Here is an 11888-nt window from a genome sequence, read left to right as displayed (position 1 = left end):
TTATTATCTCACCTAAATGTTTGTTCCAGTCTATGGTTTGTCAGTGTATTTGTTTTTACAATGGTATAGCCTAATTTAGTTGCACAGTATATTACACACAGCACAATGAAGTTTTAAACATTTTTTTTTTGTAATCATGTAATTTACATGAATACTTACCAAGATGGACATTTTGATATTTTGTGTGCAGGATTTAAGAAATGATCTGTTCATGTTATGGAGGAAAGCACATTGCATGTAGGGGGTGTGGCCTCAACAGCCCTGCAGTAAGCAGTGTGCTGTGTGCATGTGATTGAACAGTGTGTAGGGTAGAAATTAAACTGAAATTGCATTAAATCAGGTTGTTTTAACCAAGATTATGCTGCAAGATTTTTTCTCAACTACATTCAAGTCCCCAGTTCCTGCAATTTTACAAATGTCCAGTTTATGCCCATTAATTCCCGTGAATTCCCATAAATTCCCGTTAATTCCCATGGAAAGTTTCCAGTCTTGAAAATTCCCGGAATTTTGCAACCCTAGTCACGCGTGACATAGGCAGAAATAGCGACCCAGTGTTTACAAAGCGAACGTGCAAAGAAAGTCAAACGCCCTTTACAAAAAAAGACATGAACATCTTGGATGATCTGGGGGGAGTAAATTATCAGGACATTTTTATTCTGGAAGTGAACTAATCCTTTAATACAGGGTCATAAAAATGGCAAGCATAATTATAAAAGAATTAGAAAACTGCTGTTTGAAGTAGTTTTAGATGAACACACTGCAGGACACTGTGATGTGACTCATGTCAACTGCCCAAAGGCTTCATTCTGAAAATAGCCAAGAGAAGACAAGACAATTCACAGGAAATCCAGAGAAACATGTTGACAAATGTACAACACACTATGAGATTATATATATATATATATATAAATAATATATATATATACACACCATAGGTTGTGTCCTAACAAAACACTAAAGAAGAATCAATACTGTCTGACACATCAAGGTAATGTAAAGAGTTTCAGATCCAAACAACACTTGATTCCCCTGACTTTGACTGAATGACAAAAAGAGAGAGACATTCTTCAAATATCTTCTTTTGTGTCCCACACAAGAAGGAAAGTCATACAGGTTTGAAACGACATGAGGGAGAGTAAATGATAACAGAATTTACAATTTTATGTGAACTACCCTATAATTGTAGTTGTCATATTAATAGGAAAAATTGTTTTAACAAGGAACATTTTTTTTTCATAATCATTTATATTTAATACACTTGAGATGACTACAGTTATAAAGAACTCAGCTGTTACAGTGACTCTAGCAACTGCTTTATCCTCGAGAAAGTCATGATACACCTTGTGAACAAACTAACAATGCTTAATAGCACTCAAACAATGTGCTCGCTTCAAACAATGTCTGCACTGCTATTCATAGAGTACACTCATTCATAAAGACTAGCATGTGTAAAGTGCATTAAGGCTAAATGAAAGAAGTAAACCAGAAGAGCAAACCTGGCCATAAACATGACTTGTGCTCCATTATAAGGTGGAGCTGCAGGCTGCACCTCCCTTGAATCATCTGCTGGATGAAGATGAATATAGCAATGCGGCTAAGGTTTATGCTTAACAGTCAAACGAGAAAAGCAGGCTGCCCCAGTCTGGGTAAAATAACAAACGCCCTCCTTCCTTTACACTGAGCATAAGACACACGAAATGTGACTCTTCTACCATCTTTGTTGTTCCTATAAACTAAAACCCCCAATTCTGAACTATAACACTAAATCGAGGGAGGGCATCGGTTACATTAATATTAACTGGATTTGCACTGGTGTGATCATAGGATGCAGCAGCTGCAAAATGTGAAAGATTTTTTTGGTTACACATGCTGTAACTGATTTACTAGTTCTGTTACTGTGTGGAAAACGCCTGGCTTGCAAACCGCCTCTGACCATGAAGCCAACCTCCCCCCTCACACATCAACAGGCCAAATAAAATACAGAAAGCCTCCCTGTTTCTCACAACCCCCAAAAAAAGGAGTAGCAGAAAGCTACATACAGAGTTTATTTGGCCTTCTGAAAGTAGATGCATTTAGGAATCTTTAAGATTACTTACAACAGAACAGCAATGCATTTTATGGATGACCGTTTCGTGAACCTAGGAGAGGAGGTAATTCTGACTTTGCTATGACAATCTGGCGCTTCTGAATCAGCTACTGTTTTGTTATTAGTTTAAGTATTTGCTATTGATTGTTTAAATGGGAGTTTTGCGCATCATGTGTGTGTGTGAATAATGTACAGTATTTGAAAAATAATGTGTTTTTTGAACATTAAAGCATGTCAACATATTCTGTTACACCAAATACACAAAATAATGATCTTTAAAAAAGCATCATATGCATCATATGACCCTTTTAAAATAACAAGTACCTATTTGTGTGTTACTAGTACTTAATTTCTAATTTATTCCTTTTATCAAGATTAGATATTATTAGATAACAGTATGTAATTCAGTGATGGTTCATATTTTATATACAGTCACAAGCACTTGTTCATCACATCTAGTAGCACTTCTTTCTTCTACTAGTAACTATCCTAACAGTTATTAGTATCTATTCCTGATTTACAGTACAAGTACTTTTTTTATGAGACACTAGTATCTACCCCAATGGTTTCTAGTAATATTTCTTATCTAATTGGTTATTAATTTATAAATAACCAAAGTCATACAATTAACACCATTTTTTAAAAGACATTTAAAGTTAATTCTAGACGAAGATTCCAAAATACACTCAGGTGACACTTTTTAAAATACATCAGTTAAACACATCTCTGAATAAAATCATTGTCTATTTACAATAAAAACAGTGCAGTCCAGTGAAATATGTTTAACAGTCATTGTAGTTGACTTCAAATGGGTCATGAACTGCCTTTTTTATTATTTTGTACTGTTCTCTGAGGTCCACTTATAATGTTATCAACATTTTTTTTACATCAAAAAACATCATAATTTAGAAGTAATAGGCTATTTTCTGTCCTGTTTTGACCCCCTCATCTGAACGCTCTGTTTGAATAGGCGTGGTGGATTGTAGACTGGGAAGTAAACGCCCACAGTATGATTGGCTAACAGCTGTGTATGTTTGACAGCCTACATCCTTCACAGATGGATGGTGCTGTTATTTAGGTAAAAACGCATAAATACTCAGTATATATTTCAAATGATCTGTAATAACAGACAAAGCAATAGTGACCACATAATAAAAAAGTTACTCACACTTGTGTGGTGCGACATTACTGTCGGATCCAATATATTCCACACAGCATCATCTTTTAGTTTCAATCTTTCTGAAAATTCTGAGTTGAATTGTGCTTTGTTTGTAAATGAATCCACAGTAAAATGAAGTGAACAAAGGACCAAGTTCTTATTGACGCGGTCTGGAACTTCTTTATAAATAAAGTTCATCCACTCTTTACTAATGTTGAGATCAGAAGGAAGGCGATGCAAAGACTGTGTTTTTCCATAACCTGCACTGTTAGACATTTCTGTAATTTCTACAGTTATTTACTGTATATCACCCAGTATAATACCGCAAATTCGCTCTACAGTAAATAACTGTAATACCCTTTGCATCATGGGAATTTTCTGTGACGTCAAACCCCACATACAGTGATTTACTGTATTTTTTAAAATTGCTTTATAATACTGTATTTGCCGTAACTGCCTCTTTGGTGCCATTCTACTGAGGCTGCTTTATTTTCCTCATTTCTCACATTTGGATTGACAAGATTTGACTTACACCGGGAATCACTTTACTGTCCGCATCCACTGTAGTATAATGGGTTCTATATTGTCTTTTGTCGAGTCGCGCCGCGCCACTCACGTCCGAGGAAGACATGGAACCAGCGGGGCAGCGCCGCGGGTTTTGCCCGGGGATGAAACCGCGAGAGTGGAAGAGTTCCAGAGAACATCTGCGCTGTGTGTCGATGCACCTCACGAGAGAATAAGACCAGTAAGCAAGGTAAAAAATATATGTACGTTTGTCTGTGTGTTGGTGTCAACATTTTTAACACCAGTTTAACCTAGTAACATTTACCCGTCAACATAGCGGTAACAAACTTTACTATGGTAAACTGCGCTGTCGTCTCAAATGAGTTTTGTCAGCTTATTGAATTACCGGATTAAAATTACTTTTAACGAGCAACACTTAAAACTAATGTGAAATTTTGTTCAGGTGTTAGTAGTAGTTAATGTTGGCCAGTAGCCTATTGAGAAAATAAAATCGTATATGTTAGCTAGGTTAAACAAGTTTTATGGCTAGCTGCCTTTCTAGTTTTGGAATTTGTTTGTTATAGTTTTTAATGGAATTTAAGACTTACTGCATTTTTTGTATTTGTGTTTTAAAGGCAACTGCAATGAAGCATCAAGAAAGACATGAGCAGGCCAGCCACCCTGAGACTGATAATTCATGGTAAGAGAACAACTATGGTTTTGAGAGATGTGCGTATTTTATATGGGGTTTGCCTTTTAAAAGTGTGCCATTTCTACTTGTTTTTCAAAGAAGACATTTCTGTCACTAACAAAGTGGATGGTGAGCAAAGGTGGTGGCCACGTTTTGGAGCAGCACCTGGGTTTTGCAGATGGCTATGTATTCTTTGGCTGCTTATCTTTTTTCCCCATTATGTTTTCTGTTGCCTAAATATTCTTTGTTAGGATAAATCCAGATGATACAACATAATGCACTGCAAAATGTCCTAAGAGAGGAAAAATGAAGATGCACTGTTCCAGCATTGGAAGACTGTATTTATAAGTGTTATACATGCAATGTTTTAAATAAAGAATTTGATATTTTGTAATTATTGTGTCTGTTTTAATTGAATGCCAGTAGTACCTATGTAGGGTAAAAATAAAATGAATTCTATATAAAAATTATAAAATCTAACTAAATATATTAAAATGAATTAATTACAGTAGTATACTGATTAATTGGATTTTACAGTAATTTACTGTAAAAAGTACAGTTTGCTACTGTAAACCAAATACAGTTTGCTACTGTAAATCTTAATTACAGTAACTTACTGCCAACAGTGTTGCCAGTAAGTTACTGTAAAATCGCTTTGAAATGTCTAACAGTGTGGCACTGACTGCACAGCATCTTGTTTTTAGAGCCATCTTAGACCTTTGCCTCTCTCGTTATTTACACTACATGCTTGAATCGATTGAAATCTCTGATTTAGCCACACAATGACGTCATAAAGTGGCACATTCCACAACCTGTTGTTTTGGCAGATTGACGTCAATATAAGCTGTTTTTAGACTAAAGAGAAAGTTTTGAGTTCTGAAAGTTACAGGATGTTTTTATAGTACAATGACCTCTTATATGTCAAAAGATCAAGGGAATTTTGATTTCTCAGTTCATGACCCCATGATGGTGGTGGTTCATCTCATTTTATATATATATATAATTCTATTTACCTTTGTCTTAGTCAGGAGTCCTAGTCAGAATTGGGGTTATTATAGTTACCTAAAACTTAAAAAAACATGTTACTTGAAATAAAATATATATTTAAAAAAACATTTCAGCTAGTTTAACAGTGTACTAAAATAAATACAATTTAATGAAAAAATAAAAAATAATAAAAATGACAATTCAACAAAATTACAAAAAAATGTAACAAAATTAAAAAAAGATTTAAAAAAACATTTCAGCTAGTTTAACAGTGTACTAAAATAAATACAATTTAATGAAAAAATAAAAAAATAATAAAAATGACAATTCAACAAAATTACAAAAAAATGTAACAAAATTAAAAAAATAAATATTATAGTTTTTTTTATCCAGACACTTAGAAAAATAGAATTACTAGAACGTAGTGTCTAATTGAACAGATACTAGTCACTACTGGTTTCTAAGGTATTACTGGAATAAGTACTAGGTATGAAAGGTTACAAGTGAAACTGAAAAATATACTAGTCACTGTTTGATTAAAATCAAGTATCTAAAACAAAGGAAAACAAGTTTAGTCATGTTACAAACACAAAGTCACAAGACCACAAACAAACCAAAAACTCAGTCCTTCTACAGATCTGACACTGGTGAAACTAGTGTCATGAATGAATTAGTCATTAATCAGAGACAAAACGCGAGGAATGTAATGGTCGAACAGATCAACCAACCATTCCTCATCATCACAGCAGAGTGTAATCGATCAGAAAACATGCAAATTCACTGACCACTCGCCACAATAAACATATCATGTTCTGATTAAAACACGAAGCTATATTTGTGGTTATTTCAGAATTAAAGAGGCATCATTCTTAATCCTGAAGAAAAATCACAGCGAAACTTTTCCTGCTACCTGATCTCATACGTGACGCTCATCTCAGAAGCAGCCGCAACGATAAGTGAATATGCCACAAAAACTAAAAAATAGCATTTAAAAGACGTCGTATATCTCTAAACAAAACCAAAAATATTGTTTAGTAACAAAAACACGTTTCGTAAACTATAAACCACAATGTCAATTAAAAAACACGAGGCCTCGATGACAAAAACTTTAAACACATTGAGGCTCGCGCAAAGTTTAGCTACAGAAGTTTCTACTCACCATTGTTTAAGAAACATCACATCATTTCAGCTTCAAACAGTTTATTCCTTATCCTATCCTACCCTCTCCTCTTTTTTACAGGACAGTTTCTTTTCTTAAGCATCCGTCGGCCCGGTTACAACAAGTGCAGTGCATACAAGGCAACGATCACTCTACACACTCACAGGCGCACGCGCACTTCGAGGCATGCCGGGAACAGAAAGCGGCGGCTGAGTTCACCTGCAGCAATTTGGTTGTGTTTTTGTCATTTAGTAGTTTTCATTCTAAATATGTCTGTATAGTTGTTATTCCTTTAATTTCAGTCTCTATTTTAGTTATTTTAGTACAAGCTGATCTAAATTAGATGAGAACTGTTGCCTTGCCAACTAACTGAAGTTATATAATTTTAGTTTAGTTAACGTTTATTTTATTTCAAGTAATGAACTTTTTTTTGTGGTTTTATTTTTATGTATTATAACCCTGGCTCACACCCTTCTGTTGGTTAAACACTCATTGTTACATTGAACTTCAAATTTCAGCTAGACGAAGCGTTTGCAAGATTAGGAGAAAGGGTGAGAAAATAGAAATTGAAATAAAGCAAATAAGACTCGAAACAAATGATGAAACACAAAAGATAATTGAATATAAGAGACTGTGTTTGTCTGTAGCCTATTAATCACTCTCACAGTTTTGGCAAATGTAGCCTATTTTGTGGAATATTATCTAGTAGTATATAATAGTATAAAGATACTATTATATAGAGAGAGAACCTGCGAATTCATAATATGATTCTGTAATTTAGCATTAATATTAAGTTACAGCTTTTACAGTCGACCATGTTACACAGCAGGTGGCAGCAAAATCTCTTGAGAAACTGTTTAACTCCCAATAGTTCCACATGATTGTTTTTTATTATTATTATTTTTTTATTACAGTTTATTTTATTTCAAGTAATGAACTTTTTTTTGTGGTTTTATTTTTATGTATTATAACCCTGGCTCACACCCTTCTGTTGGTTAAACACTCATTGTTACATTGAACTTCAAATTTCAGCTAGACGAAGCGTTTGCAAGATTAGGAGAAAGGGTGAGAAAATAGAAATTGAAATAAAGCAAATAAGACTCGAAACAAATGATGAAACACAAAAGATAATTGAATATAAGAGACTGTGTTTGTCTGTAGCCTATTAATCACTCTCACAGTTTTGGCAAATGTAGCCTATTTTGTGGAATATTATCTAGTAGTATATAATAGTATAAAGATACTATTATATAGAGAGAGAACCTGCGAATTCATAATATGATTCTGTAATTTAGCATTAATATTAAGTTACAGCTTTTACAGTCGACCATGTTACACAGCAGGTGGCAGCAAAATCTCTTGAGAAACTGTTTAACTCCCAATAGTTCCACATGATTGTTTTTTATTATTATTTTTTTTTTATTACAAAACTTGTAGAAACATACAGAAACAGGGAAGCGAGACATGAATATATTCCAGTTCCACATGATTGTAAATGGAACTTTGCAGTGACGATGACGTCACTACAATGGCAAATGGTCTGCATTCTACAGAAGCGTATAAATAAAGTGTAATCAATGCTCTGGTCAAATCGCTTTCTTGTGCTCACACTCCTCTCGATATGTGTCTGATACGTTTTGCGCAGCTTTTAAATTGCGAAGCTAGCAATGGATATCGTTGCAAGAAAAAGCGCGTCAGTTCCGAGTCTTCACGTGAAGACGTTAATGAACGAGACGTCTTGGCACAATCTTGGCGAATGGGAAGGGCAATATAGTGAGGAATGGGAGCGTGAAGGTCGCCAGATAGACATGAGAGCGGCTGGTGATATGGCCCTCCACCACGGCGAAAGCTCCTGCGCCTCTTGGGCCGACGACGACTTCTGGATGTCCTGGGACTTGTGGGACAAAGTAATAGTCTGGGATGAAGAGGAGAGGTCAGCGCCAGCCCCAAGAATTCGGGAGCTGAGGAGCCCGATCAGCCATCCCGACAGGCGCAGGTGTGGAAGGAGACATACTATGGAGAATAGGAGAAAGCAATCCCGTATAAAAAAAGTCTGTGCGAACAACACAGGTCTCTGTAAAAAAAAAAAAGGAGGGATGGGGATGTGATAGACTGGGATTAAGAGGAGAGGCCAGCCTATAGTGACCAGATTTCTGAAATCGGGGACGTTTTCTATATCAGTGGTCAAAATATCATGAAACTCTCTGGTATTATAGATTAATTTAAATAAATAAACAAACGGTAAAATACATTCATGCATATTTTTATTTAATTAATTTTCTAGCTTATCAAATGTTATTTTATGTTATTGTGCTTGTGGAAATGGATTTTAACTATCCCTATGGCTTTTTTTGCATTCACATGTGCTTTCGGCAAATGTAATTGTTTTAAGTGCAAGTAGTTATGGTGTGTGTTTGGGAATTACTGCGTTGTGGCGGCTAACTTTCGGGAACATTTAAAACTCTGTTTGCAAAATCCCACACTCTGTTCAGGCAGTTATCTATTACATAAATCAGTATTACTTTAATTTAATATGTAGAGTTAGTATGTCACTACCTTGAATGAATCCGATAACCGTCTCTCTTTATAATTCATGGTAAGTGCTTTGCTCTCAAATATCTCTACACAGTTCCTCCGATAACCATGTTACTATGTTGGTCAGGCTTTTTGCAGTATATTTGAGGGTTGTTTTGAATGTGCTGTAAAACAGGGACATTTCTGGGGACAGCTACAGTCTGGGACAGGACATCAAAAACCAGGACTGTCCTGAAAACGGGGAAGTAAGCGACCACTCAGAAGTTTACATATTTTCTCACAAGAAAAACGCAACAGAAACCCATCCATTCGCTCTTGTTGAATACACCTCACTGCTTTATTTACAGCAGTTATTTCCATTGATATCAAGATTTGACATCTGAAGCTGAAGGCATCTAGATACTCCTGTGCATCTTGGAGCTGCTGGCTGATCAGAGGTCCAGGATGATTAGTATGATTTTCAGATTAGAAAAAATAAAGATTCGAGACAAACATGTAAAAACATTTCTACAACCGGCAACAACTCTCGAATGACAACATATCAACTATGTACAAAAATCATCAATAATATATTTATATATACTTTTATCATCATCTATACCCACTAAAATATATCAAAGCAGCAACTATTGGTCAATCTGAGGAACTCTTTTAGTCATAAGTCCTGAAAACAGTTTAAATATCCTTCAGCTGTAAATGTGCGAACACCAGGGGGAAAAAAGAAGAAAAAGAGCACAGGTAGGCAAATAAATAAAAAAAATAGAGTCCAAAAATCTGTTCGTTCTCTGTGTAGTCTGGAATACTGAGTAGCAGGTAGAAAAGCAGTGTCTTGTACAGGCTTCTCCTGTAGACCGTTTGTTCTTGGAAGGATGTTAAACGTCATCCTACAGTTCCCAAGTTCAACAGGTTTGCCACCAAAGCCAAAAGTGTACAGATTCAGACACAACTCCATGATGTCATGACATAGGCCACAAACAGAGTAAGGTCACTTTTTTTCCTCTTAATTTCTTCTAGATTCTGTTTTATTTCTGGAGAAAGTCAGGGAAAATCGGTTGGTGGATGAGGGGAGAGTCTGAGGAGATGTAAGGTTAAAAGCAGCCTTCTGGTTGTCTGAGGTTAATTTCACAGTTTGTTCCATTTGACCAGTCCTTGAAACTTGGCAAAAACAAAAAAAAAAGACAGAAAAGAAGCAGTTGATGTGTATCTTCTTTAAATACAAGAAAAAAACCTGCACCCTGTATCATCATCATCATACTGAGGCAGTAAAGTAGAAAACAAATGTCCTGAGATTACTTTCTGAAGAGCTTTTGATATAGAGCTTGATGAAAGTGAATCTATAAAATAATGAAAAACAATCTAATATAGCTTGATGGGGTTAATAATATTAAGAAGGGTTAGATCGGGGTAGTGATAAGATGCGTCCGTTTTTCTTGCTGCCATTCATATGTGTATACGGCACGTGCTCCTCGTAACTCCCCCGAAGGCCCACGGATGAGCCCTCGTCACCGTCTAGACAGCACTCCCTCTGAGAGTATGAGGAAGGGTCCAATGGGATGCTCTCCATGTTCTCCAGGTCCATATCAAACTCCTCCGTCTCAGGCGGCTTGTTCTCCTCACTGTAGAAGAAGGAGACCTCCTGAAACGAGGGATGCAGATCCTCCCGGAGCATCTCGATGATCTCTTGGAAGGTGGGCCTCATTTTGGGATTGTATTGCCAGGACATCTGCATCAGGCTATGCCTGGAAGATCAGGAAAAATAGATACGAGTTAAAGATTAATGCTGGGTTAAAGCCAGTGCTGGGTAGTAACTGATTATATGTAATCTTGGTTGTGTAATCCAATTCCAAAAGTTAAAATACTTGTAATTAGATTAGATTACCTAAAATATTCAAAATCAGCCTACAGTTTATTTTTTATTGATTACATGATTACTTAATATTGACAAAACGGCAGTATTTTTTTCGTAATTCATTGATTCTCCATAATTATTGTTTTTTTATTTTCCTTTTTAAAAATGCCTATATGTTCAGAACGTCTTACTGCTTTGTGGAACTGCACACAGACCAACCACTAGTCAGGTGGCTATAATTACACAAAAAATTGAGAGGCCACACAGAATAAACAAATAAACTATTTTGTCTTTTTTTAGCAAGTGTTTTATTTTTATAAAATTTTTTGAATTAAATTTTTAATTAATTATTTTATTTAAAAGTAATCTAAAAATAATCAAAAAGTTAAAAAAGGGTCAGATTATATGATCTAAAATGTGTAAAATAACAGATTATGTTACTAACAACAGCTATATTTAGCTATAATATATATGATATAATATACATGTTCAAAAATAAAATTTGTTCTCTAAATGACTAATCTACTGTTTAAAGCTCCTCATATGAGTGTCTGCATGTATAATTAAGTTGAGACATTTTGCAAGAATGTTTAGTGCCCGTGGTATGAAAATGATCGCTACGAGGCGCTGGCGGAGTCCGGTTGCCGGATCCAGTTATTATAAGCGTCTTTTGACTTGTCTTTTCTACTTAATTTGACACTTTAGAAAGTTAATAGAGCGGGAAGTTGCAGTTTAGGGTTAGCGATATCTTTTTTGAACTCATTTCGGTTTATTTTTTAACTATTTTTCGGTTTTTATTTGTTTTCATAGCAATATCTGGCAACACTGCAATGATCGCCAGAACTTATCAAAAGAGCCCACAAACATGTTATTGCTGACAGGATGCCACATTCGGTAAGGCAAACGCAAAACAACAAA

At 35.4% G+C, this 11888-nt stretch overlaps 2 protein-coding genes across 2 annotated transcripts in view; both read right to left on the bottom strand.

Annotated features, from left to right (window-relative positions):
* The window catches only part of LOC107706380 (rho guanine nucleotide exchange factor 18-like), a 21736-nt gene extending 14928 nt beyond the window's left edge, over positions 1 to 6808 (bottom strand). The window contains exon 1 of the mRNA XM_016510077.1: positions 6587 to 6808. The gene's annotated coding sequence lies outside the window, so the exon portion shown is untranslated. The remainder of the gene's footprint in view (positions 1 to 6586) is intronic.
* Positions 6809 to 9425: 2617 nt separating this feature from the next.
* LOC107706379 (insulin receptor-like) overlaps positions 9426 to 11888 on the bottom strand; it is an 82163-nt gene continuing 79700 nt past the window's right edge. Inside the window, exon 21 of the mRNA XM_016510076.1 lies at positions 9426 to 10860. Within this exon, the coding sequence (XP_016365562.1) occupies positions 10506 to 10860 (355 nt within the window). The 3' untranslated portion in view covers positions 9426 to 10505. The remainder of the gene's footprint in view (positions 10861 to 11888) is intronic.

This window comes from Sinocyclocheilus rhinocerous, unplaced genomic scaffold, assembly GCF_001515625.1.
Source record: "Sinocyclocheilus rhinocerous isolate Xijiao unplaced genomic scaffold, SAMN03320098_v1.1 scaffold444, whole genome shotgun sequence".
NCBI lineage: Eukaryota > Metazoa > Chordata > Actinopteri > Cypriniformes > Cyprinidae > Sinocyclocheilus > Sinocyclocheilus rhinocerous.
Note: the sequence above shows the minus strand (reverse complement) of the source record. Positions and strands in the feature narration are given on the sequence as shown.